We start from the raw sequence: 18115 nt of genomic DNA on the forward strand, positions 1-18115 counted from the left end.
GAAAACTGTAATCTCTATAAACTTACAAAAAAATAATGCAGCCACAAGAGGCAAGTGCCAAACATATTAATCAATATTAAACTTACTTTATTCTGTTGACAAACCTGGGCAGAGTTGTTCTCAACAAGATGAGGGGATGAAGTGTATGTGAACAGGATGCATATAGCTATTATTGCAAAACTAGACTTAAGTGTGGTAAACCTTACTAGGAATTATCAGTGGAAAACTCAACACAAATGATCTGCTCTGAAATGCCCCTAGTACTGTGCAGTCCCTTCAAAGAAAGTGATCATCAGCTTACTGGTCTCCAGTATATCCGGAGGAAGTTCACTGTCACAGTCAGCCAGCAATCTTTGCATTGGCTGTGGAGCCTGCTGCAGCTGCTGCTGATGTTGCTGCTGAAGAAGATGCTGCTGCATCTGGGTCTGTTGCTGCATCTGTTTCTCTGACCGTGCGTTACATATATTACGCAGTTCCTGCTTCACGTACTGAGACGTTGATGTTGGACCAGCGGTGGGCAGCCCCATATCTGCTTGCAGCTTTTTGCTGTAGAAAGAAAGGAAACAAATGTGTGAGAGAGCGATCTGTATCTCAGCATCATGTCACAAAGTAATACATGTCATGGGAGATTTGTGTTTGACAGGTCATCAGCATCACATCACCTTACCATATAACTGGCCTGTTTTTCCTCAGACTGTTCTTAATGTTAAAAATGGTCTGCCTGTAGAATGTCAAAGTTTTCAATATTTATATTTTGATTTGAGCATGGCTTAGATATACAGCTGATTCTGAGCTATGATAATTGACTACATTTGCAATTTATAATTTAAAGATTTTATTCAATAATATGTCCACACAAAACCTGCCTGTCTGAAAGTGTGTTGTCAAAGAAATTTAATTCAAAATCATGGAATGGCTGGCCAGAATTTGCTCCTCCTGGAGCACCCAAGGAGAGGTGACCACTACTGAAGGACGGAGGCATGCCTCCTGCGGAAGAGACTGAGACGGGGCCTGAGAAAGGAGGTGGTGCCCCAGCATGGCTGTACTGTGGTGATGTCATGGGACTTTGACTGAATGTCGGTGATACCTGTGTTCAAAAGTGAAGGTGCACAGTCAAGCATTTTCACCTCATTCTTTAAGTAATTCATCTACCAGTTAATAGCTGTTTTTTTTTAAATACTAAATTACAACTGCTTGCCGGACCATAATGGCTTAGAAACATGAATGAGCCACTAGAAATGTTTTCTATCAGAAGAAAAATGAATGTTTGAAAAAATTGTGTAATTAAATGAAATCAAGACAGGCATCAAAAATCTCAGTCAAAAGTTACAACGATTATGAACAATTGTACTAACCTGTGAAGGCTGGGGCTGCTGCCGGAGTGCGGAGTTTGGTGACATGGCATGTGGTGACAGAAGCAGAGGATCTGTGGAACCAAAAGGACTCTGTGATGTGCGCGGAGAGCCACACCCTGCAAGGACAAAACATAACTATCTAGACATATGCTGGTGGTGATGTGAAGCACTTGAGTTCTTTACTGATGGGTTATTACTATGTTTATCTGGCATCATGCCTTTCCCACAAACACTAGTTTTCTTAATACCATCTGAAACAGTATCGATTACATTTTAACTTAAAAGAGATCCTCCTGCAAATTTCACCCAACACAGCAAAAATGCAAAATAAAAAACAAAAATTATTTACATCTAATAGAAGGATTGGGGAACATCTGCTAGATGTAGTGATGACACCTGCTGTTAACATCACTCAAGTTTCTGCACAAAATAAGGTCGTTAGATGTCCTAATGAGAACACAAACACCTACTCTTCAGATAAGGGTGGTAGTGGCTAACGAAATACTGAAAAAGGTGAGCATGACTTTTGTCATGATCTCCTGCCTCCTGCGCTGAACTGCTTCTCTCCCTCTGCAGGCAGTTTCTGCCCCTTGCCAACAGCCCTTGCCGCATGGTTGTCTGCCTAAGGGCGTACAGGCCCAATACTCAATGTCTCTAACACAACCAGCAAGATTATAAAGGTCTGCTCCTATAGGTCACTGTTTAATGCTGGTCTTTAAATTGATGGACCTTATAGGCCGCGGTTAACTCAGCACTTTCCCCAGGACTTTAAAAGTTCTCCAGCTGTGTCACCCGCTACTCTTCCCTCTCTTAGGACGAGCGTCTGTTTGTGGATGCACATACAAGCATATTGTTCACCAGCAAGACAACGGAGTCTCTCTCAGGTTTCTGAAGCACACAGGACTGCTGCAGTCACTCTAAAATCTTCAGAAATGATCACTTTTCGTTTTGTTTTTTAAACGGGCTACTGCGTGATGCTGCAGAAATCCTTGCACGACTGTCCGACCGATCACCTGCTCAAGCGAACAATGGGACTTCAACTATAGTGACCCATCATGGCGGTGCCCGGCGTACTGGAACTGGACAGCGTATCATTCAGCCCTCTTCTCTCAGCATCGTCCTGACGACTGCGGGAGCGGAGAAGCTGCACGACCACAGCACACCCACTCATCTCCACGCGCTCTTTCGCTCGTCTCCGCCACTCACGGTCTCTTTCCGGTCACCGCCGTGCGCAGGTCCTACGTGGTGTTGCCGTGATTGACGTAACTCCCCCCCCCCCCCCCGTCGCCCCACGCTCTGACCCTTCCATCCCCCTCCTCCGTGCGACGACAGCCAACGAGAGCAGCGACCGCAACAGAACTGCCGCTCGTCAATCACACTCAACTACAAAAAACAAACAAACAAAAACCAACAAAGCCGCCAACGTATTTTGGGTATTGCAATTATGTGTGCTTACGTGCACGCGTGTTTGTGCGCGCGCCCCGCACGGCAATCAATCGGCCCCGGCAAGAGGCAAGAGTTCAGGTGCGGGTCAAAAGGTAGATATCGACGCACGCCGTGCCTGTGGATGCCCCCAACTCACCAGGGTTTTTCCCCTCTTCCTCCTTCCTTTCCTCCCGAGACCACCACTCCCTCCCCATCTTGCCTTTCACATAAATCCAGCGGTGGAGCGCGCGCCAGTTTTAGAAAGCAGGCGGCGTAGAGTTCAGCGCGGGTTCAAGCAAGTGACCGAGACCAGTGGCCCCGGGTGTCGTCTGCTTGCCGTCAGTTTCTGTCGATCATGGCCGCCGCGCGATCAATACTTTTACAACGCGGAGCTCAGCCCGTCAACTCCGCCCTCGCGTTGCTCTGGCATTTTGTTTATTGATATCTGTACATTCATTTATTTGTTTTTGTTTTGTTTTTTTGAAATCTGAAAGTGTAGGCATACAATAACCGCAGTGCCGCGATTGTCAACTACGAAAGTTGCGCTGCGGTGGGCGTGACCGCTTGTTGCAGGAAGTTCCTGTCGTCTGCAGGCTCCGCGTGTTGTCAGGCGCGTGCACATGTTGTTCCCGCGTAAAACCAGCAGATGCTAACGCAAACGAGAAACAGCCTCCACCCGCAACATTCTACCCCGAGTTGACGACGCAGCCACGAGACTTTCCAATATTAGCCACACGCACTTGTGCGGAAATCTTTGCGCGAGTCCACTGGTCAAAAAGAAATCTCTTCCTTGCGACACCCGTCAGAATGGGGGCATACATGGAGTTCAAATCCCACTAAGATATCAATAAGTGTGTGGCAATGTCTGTCCGACCTTCGCCCAATCCGGCAAGGCATACACCTGGCGTCTGTAGTTCTGTCAGAGACTATGCTTACTATGCTTACAGAGACTATGCTTACTGCCCTCATACTTGTTTCTATTTCTAAGTTGTGAACGGTGGCTCCAAATAAAGAAAACCAAAATTATTTAGAACCAATTGCGACATATCTCTGCTATAAATTTCGACAGGTTATTTTACAGAGAGAAAGACAGGGATAGATGCAGCAAGCATGATGTGAGAGTGTCGATTGGCGGTTAGAACAACAGGGTTTGTGTTTGTTTACAATGTCCTCTTGCACTCGACACATCGTATCCCCGTTGCTAAACATGAGGAATACTGTCTAATCAGGGAAGGGACATCAACAGCACAGGTGTTTTCCTAGCTGGCTACAACGACGCCCGGCTAAATAAACTTGACTCAAGCGGCAGATTAAAAACAATTGTCACAATGTCCTAGCAGGGAGGAGTTCGCCGCAGAAATCGACTGGGCGAAGCCCGATACTTTTGCTACTCTTTGAAACAATGATACCTTCATCAACAATGTATCCACCTATCCGATCGTTTACAATGAAAACATTGCCGACGACGATCTCTCAACTGTCAATCTCACGTGACACCTTAGCAGGTACCCTTGAAGCTTCTTCATCTACGAGCAACCAAAGAAACTAGAGAAAGGCGATAACGGGCGAACTGAACAGTAGAGGCAATCGTGACACTCTTTGCTAAAGTTGAACCACGATGTACACGCACCCTGTCTTTGACAAGTCAAAGGAAACTCGACCTCGACTTTTATACATTTATCTAAAAAAAAAAAAAAAATAAAGGGGTGGTGATAGTGATGATTGTGTTCAATAATGTAAGCAACCTATAACATTTGTTTCCGTTTTGCAGAAATCAAATTCGATCTCATCAGGACGCTAGCTTCTACATGTTCGCCGATCTCCTCAAACCTAGTTCGTCGAGCTTGGATGTCGATCTTATGTGACGGCGACCACGGCTGACCCCCGCCTGCTACTCGCACCACAAGGCACACAAAAACCACGCAGGAATTTTAAGCCTACCTGAAATCTGAATTGTCATCATCTCATGTTTTTAACGTTCTCGTCGTCTACCTGCCCGCTTTCTCGAGACGATATTTTTAACGCACAGGTGACCAAGCGAACTTCTGCCCCTCGGCGTTGCTATGGTGATGGTTTCGACTTCACAACACCGGCCCTTCTCTAGAAATTGGACAGAGGAAGGCCACTGCTCCATAATATTTGTAACGCGTTCGTATGGCGTGGATAAATCACGTGAAAGCACTTCACAATCACACCATGGCTCCCCCCACCCCCAACACACGAAGGGGTCGGGGTGGGTGGTTGCGTGGTTTGTAGGAAGTTTAAACCTGGGGGGTTGTGTGTGCATTGTTCAGCATAACATGGTTGGAGAGATTTTTTTTTTTTTTTTTGGGCTAAAGGGGATTTTGGTGTCTAAAGCAAGATTTGGAAATTTCTAACAAGATCGCTCAGGCATAACCACTTGCAGTGCAAGCTAAAATAGCAATTTTTATGTTGTTTTCGAGATAACAGCCCATTCCCCCCACCACCACCACCACCACCATTACACACACCCCTGGCTGCTGTAAGATTGCCGATGTTGTCGGTGGCATAAATGGCTAGCAGGCTGTTACAGGTGCCTGTGTAAAACATTGCCACTAGTTTTTGCAGTGGCACCTGTCCCAATGTCAGTAGCTGAAAGGTTATCGTCCTCTGATCAAACTAAAAGAGAAGCTAGGAATGTGCTTGCTTGTTAGCATAATGGGTTTCTTACAGTTACAAAATTATCAACTGAGAGCTGGAATGCCACAATTTGTTTTTAACGCCGTGCCAGCAAACTAAGGCTATATCACGGGGAATGCCACAAACTCCACGAACAGCAATCCAGTGATGTAGCAGGATGCTGGTATGACGTCTTTTTTATTTCTTTTGCACTGATTATTTTAATCATAATAACTCAATAACTGTAAAACTATCTAATACATATACAGATAGGAAGAACTTTCAACTGCTAAAAAAGCATGGCAGTGCATATGTTTCAGTTGATATTGCAGGGAGGATTTATTCAACAGCTTGTCAATTCTTCAGAGACAACAGCTGTGGATTAAAGCTATGCAGTAGTTACTTTCATCTTGGGCCTGTAGATGCAGACACCAATAATCTCTAAAATATCTGCCATCAAAGTGCCTTAACTACGAAAGAAGCTGCTTCATAGGTAAATACAGACAGAGCAAAACCTGGTAATGTAAAAGTGGCATTCTCAGACCTATGGTCTCTTACTGAGGCCCTAACTTGCTGGGGCTACAGCAACAGACCAGTGGTAAGGCAAGTTCACAAAACTACAGCCCCATCACAGCTTTTGTTAAATTGTAGTCTTGGAGTTAACATCGTGAGATAAAACAAAAATAAAATGAATTTGTTAAGTGAGCCTACACAAGGAGTGGTAGCATATCTGCTTAATACACCTGTCAATTTAATTCAAAATTATTTCTACAGTGTTTAGTAACTTGCATGCACTTTTCCCACTTTCTGAGCATCTAAATCCACAACTATGTTAAGTATTAAGCTAGTTTACAGCACTAAAATTATATTTGAGATAATACTAAAGAGGATTTAGAAAATATGCAAACTTGTAGCCAACTGATACAGATTTCATGTTTGCCTTTAAAAAGAAATAACTGGTAAAAGGAGTGAATGAAACAAAATGCAATATTAGTATTTAAAAAAAACTACACAAGATAGACTAACTGGGATTTTTACTTTAAAAACTGAACATTAAAATTTTTTTTTAAATCTTGAAAAACCAAGTCAATTACTATAATTATAATACAAACTGGTGTCTTTGTAACACATGTTTAGTTGCTGGTACTTCTGAGACAAACATTCTTTATCCAAAGACCATAATGTATCATCAACTCTACCTCCATCATCACCTTAGGACACTGAATCACTCCCTCTTCCCACCATCACACAGTCTCACAAACACACAGTTACATAACCCAGTGACAAAACTGAAGTGAAGTATTAGTTTCTCCCAAGCCTTATTATTCAGATATTTCTTTCTGGGAATTCAGAAGAAAACGGATTCTGGAATTATGCAAATCTTTGGGGTAAAGTTTACATTAGGTCAGTTCTAATCAAAACGTCCGACATCAGCAGAGGCATTGCTGCTATTCTTAATGATGTTAAGTAGATACAATAATTAAAAAAATAATGTGTAAGTTTTACTTTCATTTCTGAGTAACAGACACCTAACTTTAAAGCATTATTACCACAGTGCTAAATTATCATTATTAGCACATAGCACTGAAATATCATTTTTGAAAGTGAATGTCAAGCCATGAAAGCAGCTCTGCCACATCAGTGCACAACAGGGCAAGCCACATATAAATGAAAAGTTAAGCGAAGGAAAAGGGACACCGAAAACAGTTTTACAAAGTTCATCATTTACAGCCACAGCAAAGTCTCCCTATTAAGTTGCTAGAATCCACCAAAATTTGGTCGTAACTTTGAGGGGTCTTCGTAGGAAGACCAACCAGTCTTTCATTTCACAAACCATGACTTTAAATACCTATAAAATTCAAGTTCATTTAAATGTTGAAATAATCCTCTTAAAAACAATATCATGATGTTTTTTTGTCATTTTCACTTTAAGCTGATCATGTTTGTTCTGCCAGTGTTATGTGGTACTAAAGATTTATAGAGGAGCTCTCCAGGTAAGAGCTAGTGATCAATACATGTGCAGTGTGGCAGACAAAGGCGCTTTATTTACATTTTTTAACGTGATTTCTGCAAAAAGTCGCAATAAAGCAATCGGTCGGTCACAATAATTTTATTTGTTATAGACACATAACTTCTGCAAAAGATCATTAATGAAGCATAACCAACTGATGTGCACGGGTAAAGAGACAACAATGATCGGGGGTGGTGGATGGGTGGTTATTTCAACCAAAATCCATCTTGCCCTGACTTCATCGTCCCACAACCTTAAGTCAAATCGACCAGGTGACAGAGTGTGACAGAGTACACCACCTAAATTACAATGTGCACTTCAGTCCGGGGCTAATATTTAGCTGTAATTGCAGCTAGGCTTTTAGCAGAAAGGTTTAGCAACCAAGCTAGCGGGCCCTTGGTGTAGGCCGGGTGTGGGGTGGTACCGTTGTTTTCCTCTGTTTGCTGTGACAGGGTCACGGTGATCGCCACAGAGATGATGTGTAGAGGTATGGCAGAGTTCACGGCAAGCACACGATATCCACACAAGGTGCTGACAGCCTAATAACACAAACGTATTCATGTGATGTACTGCAATGCGTTTGGGTCCCCCCTCCCCCCATTTCTCCAATAATTTGTTTTTCTTGGGATTAAACCCCAGCCGCCCGCTTGGCTTTCATCTTTTATCGCCTTCTCCAATTTGCGCTTTCCATGAAAATGTCAGGCCAGGCAAAAAAGGTTCATCACTGTTTTGAAATGGATGTTAACTGCAACGGAGGTCGGTTATATAACTGGCTAAGCACTGGAGGTCGGTGTCACGATTTCAACTTTCTGGCCAGATAGCTATTTCATACTTACACTATTCTATACACCAGTAGATGTCATCCCTGACTGCTTCCGTCTTATCCCCGAGCTGAGGCCGCCACTTGTTGCCAATGTTTGCTATGTGCTACCTTGCGCCAGGTTTGGCTTTTCATCCCAGCTTCCGTATGTTTGGCCATGTGCCATCTCTCATTACTGTTTCTGACACCGTTATTTGTCACCAACCTGTCACCTTATCATCGTCAACATGTTCTTGAATTATGACATGACGCTTTCATACTTTCATACATTCTTTCGCAGTCCCTTCAGGCCTTAGTGCCGATGGGTGCACACGCAGCATCTTTGGTGCTGAGGATTTCATGACTTTGTGTGTGCACAGTCCTAGAGTAACATGATCGGAGTGATATTAAATTTTTTGCCACGTGTGTCTTGCATCTGTCACCACACTAATCCCGTCAGGGGAGACTTGCTCGGCCTGAAGTGCAGCTGCGACAAGACTGCCGAAAACAGCGGCCTCCACTTACCCAAACATTGATCGGACACAAGTCAGCAAATTTATACAATTTCTTATACTGAACGGAGATAATCCCTGGCCTATTGTTCAGGTCATTCCCGCTGGTGACCGTCGTACGATACTCCCTGGGTTCAAGTACTTTTAGAACGACGCAAATGGGGGTCAGTTCACAGTGTCTATTCGTCATCTGCGAAAAAACTTTGTGTGTGTGTGTGTTCTCCAGGTGAACGACAGAATGAACACTGCATACACCATGTCAGGAACTGTCTCCGAAACGTGACCTCCGCATCTTGGGATGCTGAAGACTAACCGCGTGAAGTAGTCAGCGCCGCGCACTTCCCCTTACCTTGGTCGAATCTCTTCTTTCCCGCCGTGAAAAAAAAAAAAAAAAAGGTTCGGCCGAACGTGCACTGTCCGGCAGGAAGGAATGGATTCGATCCGGCGGGAGGGAGCAGAAGGGTACTCGTCGTGCCAGATGGAAACAATTAGCAAAAGACTACTTGGGTAGCCAGCACCACGGGTGCTCCTCATCATCAACGCAAACAAAACGTGTGCTTATGGGAATGAAGCTGCAGCAGCCACTAAGGTCCCAAGTGCCGGTGACGACACCCACAGAAAACGGTTGTGGCGCTCGCAAAAGCAAAACAAGAAACACGTGTGACAATGCCAGAAAACAATCGGGGCGGGGTCCATTATAGGTCATAAAATACGGCACAAAAATATATGTGACGAAATACAGTGAAACATCGGGTTTTCGTTGACTTCGGTTATCGTAGATTTCCCCTAACCCCCTCTCGAAACATTGGTCTCGGTTTTCGTCGGCGTGCCCACGTGACCTCGCGGTTCATTTTGCGACCCACGCGTTTTCCAGTTCAGTGTGAGCATCATGCGTCTAAAACAATTCCATTGCTTTCCAGTGTTTTCTTTTTCTTTTTAAATTGCGAGTGCTAATGCTACAATCACACGCAAGTGATTACTGCGTATACAGTATTCGGTGTCACGTGTTTGTTCTGCGCTCTTCTGTTACAAAATGAACACAACGCACGTGAGATAAGAATACATGAGCTCAAATCTCTGTTTCCCTTGCTAATAAGTTAAGCCTTTCCTTTTTTCTCAGCGTGACAGCTTGGTTTGTGGCCTTCACAGCCCAGGCTGCATCACCGGTCCTGCAGCAGCACAAGGCCACCCTACGAGTAACATGTCCGCAGTTACTTGCAAGTGTTCCTGTGGACAACAAACAGGAGGAACGCAGCGATGTTTACGTCAGTTGTTGCCCTCTTCCTGCCTTCTCGGTTACCTGAGTAAGTCGGGGAGAAGCGAGGTTCCCACTGCACGAGCTGTGCCTCCTCCTCTGTTTTGTGGGAACATCTCGTGGGGCCGGCAGCACAACACATCTGTGGGTGCTAAGCGCTGAACGCGAGGCCGTCCGTTGATCATAAAGCGTGGTCGGTTTTTAGTTTCCTAGGTCTGCATAGTGAGGTGCTGTGCGTCTGGCCCCGGCTATCCGCAAATGGCTTGCAGGTGTGCTATCTGCTTTTCAGAACAGTGAAGCGGACGCACACCTAACACGGCTTATGAAATCCATGGCCTCTTTATTGGCAGCGGGGAGCGAGTATATAAAAACAAGCTATAGCCTGCACTGCTTCTCAATTTCTGGTTTATTATTATTAGAAACATGACGCATAAACATACTTGCATCTCGGGCCTGTTTGGTTTTACACAACACATCATTGCAGAAACGTGATTCCTAGTTCTGTCAAAGAAAATCTAGATTTAGAAGCTCCAAGCCAAGAACCTACCACAAGGAGCGAGAACCTTCTTCAATTCTCCATGGCAGCACTGCATCCACCCAACCCAAAGCAAAGTATAGAGGATATGGAGAAAAATCCCAGACTGCTTTGTGAGTGAGCTGCTAGGAAGAACCATAGATCTGCACACTGTATTAACCAAGCCCTGATTACTCACCTGTGTTCATGCTGTGTGAGCGCTGCATCATGCGGTTCTGTGAGAACATCTGCTGCTGTTGTTGTTGCTGCTGTTGCTGTTGTTGCTGCTGCTGTTGTTGTTGCTGCTGCTGAGGTCCGGGAGGTGGTACTGGACCCCCTTGGTTCTGCCCTGGGGAGAACATTCCTGCCACTTGTCCTTGACCTGGGGGTCCTGCAAACTGGCCATCGGTGGGAAACTGAAAGCGAGAGCCTTGCCCGGCAGGGCTAGGCAGGGAGTTGCCGGACAGGGTCCGGGTCCGCTGTAGGTTCTGGAACTGAGCACCCTGCAACAAGCAGCCTATAGTAAACAGGTGTCCACAACGAATTCACAAACCGGAGGTCTCAGGTGTCATTGTCAGGCAACCTTGTTGCCAGGGCGACTAATAAGGCCAATACCTCACAGCAAGCAGAATGATATAAAGCGTCCAGAGTTTTTTGTTGTTGAATACATTCTAATCTGCATGAAAAGACTTACAATTTAATTGCAAGATGTTATTCATCTTGAGTACTTATACGTGCATTGTATCCTAGTTGTCTACAAAATCTGTGTTTAGAGGGTCTAACCTAAAACTGAAATATAAAATATTTTAAGCCTTTCATTGTGGTTTAAATCTGTAAATCTTGACCTGATGAAAATGGCATGCTGAAGGGCGGGCATGCAACACATGCACGATCTTTAGCAAGCAAGTCTTCCACTAATTTTTTTTTTTTTAAGTAGGTGTGCAGCAGGACCAAAGCTGGACTCCCAAGTCACAGATGGCGCTGCGCACACAACACTGCAGGGACAAGACTAACCACGGCCTGCGATTCAAGGAGAGACAGTCCTGAAGAAAGGCTGCGTGTGCAAAGGGCAGTCTTCATGACAACAAACTTCAAGATTAAGTAAATAAGTATCAACACACTGATGAGTTAATCTAAAGCAACCATAATTAACAAAGCAAATTACTATAATGTAAATGATTTATGCCAACTTGAGAAACTATAATATGGTAATATAAAAAATATGTACTGCCAAAAACTTAATAAAACGATAACTAAAATGATTTTAATTATGCTACAAATAAAACTGAGCTTGACATGAACAAATGACACGCTTAGGAAATCAAGATGCTCTCAAAGCAGTAGATATGTAATACCAATTTACTGTTCTCTCTTTTAGAATCACTTTAATGATGCTTTAGAAAGAAACTCAGCTATTCACTCAAATAAACCCTATGTTAACTTCACTGTGCATTGTAAAATTGTACGATTTTTTTTTTTCTGCGTGCATGCAAAAACATTACACGCACGCACTAACAATGAATAGGATTCACAGCACAAAATGCTCAAAGCTTTCACAAGAATGGCACAAAGACACACTGCCAATACTGTCAACACGAGAACTTGGCTAGCTGGTAAGCCAATTATTTAAAAACAAACTGATCAGCTGTAATTTGTGTTTGATGCATTTTTCTTTAAGTCCCTGAAACAGGTGACATAAGGGACAAGTACCAAGAAGAAAGGAAGAAAACGAAAAATAAAATACACAAAAACTCAGTAAATGCATTATCGTTTTATGATAGATGGGAATTTATCCTCAACCTAAATTTCACAGTTAATTTTTCAATCTTTTTGTGCCATCCAATAATTTTTTTGGCTGACTGGAAAGTGCCTAATTATTATAAAATGCAAAAAGTGCCATGTTGGCAATTCTATCATCTAGATGCTTCTCTGTCTTAAATTGATCATTAACATGAAACCAAGGTCAAAATTTAACATTAAGTACTCTTAAGTAACATTAAATTTGATTTTAATATAGGCATACATATCAACAAGGTCTGGTCAGTCGAAAAACATTTTCAATAACGTAATTGAGCCAAGTGAATATTTGTGTGGAATAGTAGAGGTAATCCGCTCAAGGCAAAAACAGGTTAATGAGAAGCATAAGCAGAGGCCATTTCAATTGCAATATCATGCCATATTAAAAACAGCTCACCAGTATGTCAAGCACGACCTGTTAAGACTGCACATGCCCACTCAACCACTTACAGAGTTAATACAGAAGTGTGTTTGTGCATGTGTGAGAGAGAAAGAATAAAAGAGAAATGTGTCACTGTCAGAGGATATAAATATGATGACACAGGAGACTTATAATAAAACTGATTTTCTGGAAAAGTGCCACAGGCAAAAGTGCAAAAAATCATTACATGCTTTTCACCTTAAATGTCAAAACTCTAGGCTGAACGTTTTTCTTGCTTTCTCGCAGTCATTTCCTATCATATTTTCATTTGGTCTGACATCTTCACTTATAAGGTCATATTTTAAGATTGTGCCTGCTTTTTATCCTTTATCACAAGCCCCACCATTCCAGTAGATGTAAGAATGAGTATTTGATATATATACTTCACCTACAATAATCCCATTTGAAACAATTTCCCCATGCAGACCGCAAGAACTAAAGAAAAAAAAAAAGGTGTGTCTAATGAGTTACATCTGACTGCAACTGCAAAAAAGAAGAAATCAACAGTGTTGATCAAACGTAGATGACAGATACAGGCAAGCAGGTGGGTGACAGCAGGCAAGCAGGTGCAAAAGGAAAAAAAAAGGGTGGGGAGGGGAGGAAAACAGGGCAGCGACATGCCAACCAAAGCACACAGGTGTGGACAGGGAGGCAATGTGCAAGGGAGATGGGGTGGTGCCTCAGGAGACAGACGGCTGCAAGAACAAGCGACAAGAGCGCCGGTGCGACCAGCGACAACAGTACAGTGGTGTACACGGGATGGAGGGAGGAAAACATGTGGGAGGAGTGAGGGGAAGGGTGCAGGCGGCAGCAAATAAAGACTAGCAGCTACTGACCTGCAGCGGAGGGTGAATACCCGTCATGGCGTCCCCCGCGCTGCCCACCCCGGCGCCTGGTCCCAACCCCCACTGGGCCGGGCCCAGCATTCCAGACACATAGTGAGAGGACATCTGGGCCGGGGCCGGCCCGCTGGGGGTTGCCTGCCCCATGAGGTGGGGGCCCGGCGGCATCGGGAGGTGGGGGGATAGGGGCGCTGGCACCAAGCCTCCCCGCTACCATGGCAACCGCGTCACACAGTGGAGGAACGGTTGGATGAGGGAGAACGAGCCCCGAGAGGGAGAACAGAATGTTGTTAGCGGAAAAAAAAGATAAGCTCGGTACAGGTGATCTACACAATTAGCTAAGTGGCTTTCTAGCTCAACCATCTACTAACCAGCCTTATTACTTCAGACCACATCTGGGCCCTCCCCCCAGCAACCCCGAATCTCCTGGGTGACGGGGACCTTGTCGTGGCCCTGCTCCACTTGCTCCCAAGAGTTTCTGACATGCTTATGCACACAAACAGGGCAATAATTGCTGTGAACAGGTTTGCGTGATCTAAAATACTCGTGTTGCCATGTAACACTAGATGGCGTTCCTTCTCACTCTTCTAGTCTTGTCAAAAATAATTCAACAAGCCGATTTAAAAAAAATTCCTCTGATTCGAGCCTGCTAGCGTTATCTGTTTTTTTTTCTCTCTCCATCTTCAGTTCGTCACTAACCGTTTGCTCGCATGCCCCTTTTTTTACTCACCAACACTTTATCTTGGTGCTTGCTCAGTGAAGGACAGATGTTTTTGAAATCAACTATTATTATTCTTTTAAATCAACAAGACTTTACTGGGTTCACTTTCACGATTTTGGTGCTGAAGTAACAAGTCTGATTTAGTATCTCTTAACAACTACATCATTCTACAGAACTGTTTAACAAATGAATCTTACAGTCTAAACAAAAACCAAGAAACTGCCCGCCCAGAAATAAAGCATAAATAAACTGCCTCAGCCTTACAGAATGCCCAGGCTGTAATTCAAGAGACAAAACTCTTTGAAACTTTGAAGGAAATGGCACAGTGCTGACCATGTACAATTCTGTCATCATGTCATTAATGGCCTTTTGATGTAACATGTGATGAAGAACTTGTAGCACAACTTATTTTTTCACTTAAGCTAAGTACTGAAATGCTCAGCTCGGGTTGTGCACTCTGGACTAAGGCAGTTACTTCAAAAATAAAATAAAACAATGAAAAGTCTGGTGTAACAACAACTACATAATTAATCAATCAGATGAAAAATGCAAAACTCAAAATACTAAATAAAACTGCTCGCTATTGCATTCTGCAAAGGGATGCATTAAAACAGGTGTATGTGAGTGTTAGCAGGTGGTGTGTGAGTATGAGAGATGGACAGGAGTGTCACCAGACTGTGATGTGAGGGATTTGAGGATAAAAGCAGAAGAAGGAGAGAGAATTAAAAAAAAAAAAAAGTAAAACTGATTTTTAAATGATATAAAATTCTCTGAATTAATAGGACTAACACAATTATGTACATCTCTGTTTACTAACCACCATGAATACAAGTTATGGTGCCAGGACATAGACACATACAGATTTTTCACAGTTCAGAAATTGTTTTGTGTCATCATAGTCTAACAACACACCAACACATACTGGTCAATGTTGGAAGCTGTTGTGCCCAGTATGGAGGGTTACTGATACTGTGCAGATACAGTCATTCCCCAACCCACGAAGAAAACTGCAAACTTCGTATTTACAAAGATATTCCTCCGATTATTTGATTCTGCAGTCTAAATACAAATAAAGAAAACCAAATATAATTCCATACACTGTTGATCATCTTCACAATATGTAATGGTCACTTGGTAGCACTTTGTTGCAGGACAGAATGTATGGCTTTGATCTTGTTACAATTAATAATCAATAAATACAACTGTACTGCTGTTTCGGTGTTTTCCAACACAAATGGCTATCACTTATCAAATGCATGATGCAGGATATATGAAAGGTAATCAAGTCTGATAAAAATTTGCTTTTTGAAACAAATGAGCTTCGTGAATCAGGGGAGGACTGTATCTTGTCTACGCTGGCAGTTATTTGAAAGTCTACTCTAGTTCAGTGCTGAGCTAGCAGAAACAGCTTGGGCTGCTGCAGATACCCGAAGAAGAATTAAAGTCAAAAGTCAAAGGGCAGTGAGTCTGCTACAGAAGGTGACTGGCTCCAAGCCCTAAGAGGTAATGACATGCTATCTGCTAGGCAGGTACATACCTCCTATTTTCAACACTGGTGGAACGAGCTTATTATGATAATTTTTCAAACATACTATAATGGAATGCATTCAAGTCCAGTGGAGTTCATAGTGAAAAGACTGTCATTGCAACTCCTATGTTACCAAACATTAACTTTTCTGGAACTATGGCATAAAACTCCTTAAAATCTTTCTGGGGTTCTTTTACGTAGCATGTGATCATGATGAGTCATCTCATGGACAATTATAAATTATTGTGATTGTGACTGAAGGAAAACATGCTGTTAGTTCAAATCTCTATTCTGTTTTAAAAATGTCCTTACAAATATTTCATGTACGGATGTTGCTGGCCATCCTCAGAGTGGCTTTCTAAGATAATTTAATGCCTTATAAAAACACTGCCTAGCAGGGAACCAAAGCTGAGCTGCGCCCTGCTTATTGAAAAGCTGAGGTCTGGAGAGCTCAGTCATCTTCTGCAGCTAGAAGGAGAGGGGCCGGGCCTCTGCAAGCGGTTAATGCTAGGCGGGAGTATCATTCAACAACTGCACACTGGCGATAGGGAAGGTCATGTAACTGACCTGGATGGGTAGAGTCACGTTCGGGGCATGTCCCGTATTCATGAGATCACGCAAATTTTCCGGGAACTGGCTTGTGGAGGTCCCTGTGTCCAAAGCTGCCATGTTGGGCTGCAGACACAAGCAGGTGACAGGTAAGTGGAAGAGGTTCAAAACCTCTCCAAAGCCACATGGTACGGTCTATGTCTGGGAAAGTTGACTGTACAGGATAGCGAGAACCTTGTGTACCTGCTCAAATGCACAAGGTGGTTATTTTCTAGCTGAAAATGCCACCTTCCCACGTCTCTTTAAGCATAACTGGAGCCATTAATTATGGTACAAAATGACACATGGACCTTACACAGCAGAATCTGTAAATACATGTAGCTCTTCTAATTGCTGATGTTTTAAGAAGGAAAATTTCAACATCCCCTTCTGTTGCTATGTGTCAGGTATTCCTGTCAAACAGGATGTATTTACAATGTCGCCATTCAGTGTGGTCTTCAACACTGTCAACATGTGACAGTTCAATGCACACTGTTGTCTGCCCGGCAGCTTTCAAAAGCAGACTTTTTAAAAGATGGGCATTGGGGAGAAGTTGTCTGTATAAACAGAGCAAAAGTGCAAGGTACAACAACTTCCAATGGTCTGTAAAGGCACTAAACTTGTTCCACCCAATGACCTGTACAACACAAGTCTACAAAATAAGAAATCAACTCTGTACAAATATGACACCAAACTGTACACACTAAGACACATCAAGAGACTTAGAAACCCTACAAGTACCAATACCTTCATTCATGGTCATATACAAAAATAATAAATTACATGCAATTGACACATTTTCTCAATGATTGGGTAGGAAAATAAAAACAGTTACACAAAAACCCCAAAGAAACTCACTGACTGAAGAGGGGAAAGTCTACATTCACTACATACCTATGTCAAAACACAACAATTTTCCAAGATGTCAGAATATTACAGACATCGATGGATGAAAGTGATCTAAACAAATTTTTGACACAATTCTAATATGAGGATAAAACTCAACTCAAACAGGCACCAAAATGATAAATGTAAACAGTTGTCTGCAAACTGTAATGAAATATATATCAATTTTAAACTGGTGCCTGGTGGATTTCTGGTGAATGCAGGTCTTTTTCAGTTTGACTTATTCATGAACTCCACCCTCACGCTGTAATTAAATTGAATTTCTATTACCCAACTGAGATATGAAATATATATTTTAAAAGGTTCCCACCCTTCTGGAACCATTTCCCTGAGATAAGAAAACAGAAACTATAAAACAAATGACAAACAGGACCAGCTGATAAATTTTAAATCTAGAAAATTACTGTCCCATCTTAAGTTCAAATTAACCAAAGAATTACATAAAATACTATAGTAGCCTACATTTTAAGAATGGTTTCATTGAAAGTATGATTGGAAAAATGATGCACAGTACAAACTGTAGTGGGGAGAAGGCACGGACACTGAAGAAAGTGTCATGCTAACCTGTGGGAATTGCTGATTGAATTGTTGAGAACCTAGCTGCTGCTGTTGTAGACGGTGCTGTAGAGCACGCTGGCAGTCTTGAGCCTGCTGGTGCTGGTGCTGGTTCTGGCGTTGACGCTTCTCCATGGCCCGGTTCTTCTGATGCAGAAGTAAGTTCTGCCGGACCTGGGAGCTGGTGCGTGGGAAGACCTGAGGAGCTGCTTGCAAGGCACTTGCCAGGGGTGCTGTGCAAACAAC

At 43.1% G+C, this 18115-nt stretch overlaps 1 protein-coding gene across 5 annotated transcripts in view; it reads right to left on the reverse strand.

Moving 5' to 3' along the window:
- Positions 1 to 18115, reverse strand: part of LOC112561375 (nuclear receptor coactivator 3-like) — a 96150-nt gene that overhangs the window by 5483 nt on the left and 72552 nt on the right. For 2 of the 5 annotated variants that reach the window (XM_025233834.1, XM_025233837.1), the window contains 7 exons: positions 17879 to 18102; positions 16388 to 16495; positions 13566 to 13781; positions 10711 to 11014; positions 1356 to 1471; positions 867 to 1087; positions 302 to 546 (listed from right to left, as the gene is read on the reverse strand). In XM_025233834.1, coding sequence (XP_025089619.1) covers positions 302 to 546; positions 867 to 1087; positions 1356 to 1471; positions 10711 to 11014; positions 13566 to 13781; positions 16388 to 16495; positions 17879 to 18102 — 1434 coding nt within the window. The remainder of the gene's footprint in view (positions 1 to 301; positions 547 to 866; positions 1088 to 1355; positions 1472 to 10710; positions 11015 to 13565; positions 13782 to 16387; positions 16496 to 17878; positions 18103 to 18115) is intronic. The other 3 variants (XM_025233835.1, XM_025233836.1, XM_025233838.1) reach the window with 3 other exon arrangements.

Source organism: Pomacea canaliculata, linkage group LG4 (genome assembly GCF_003073045.1).
Source record: "Pomacea canaliculata isolate SZHN2017 linkage group LG4, ASM307304v1, whole genome shotgun sequence".
Taxonomy (NCBI): Eukaryota; Metazoa; Mollusca; class Gastropoda; order Architaenioglossa; family Ampullariidae; genus Pomacea; species Pomacea canaliculata.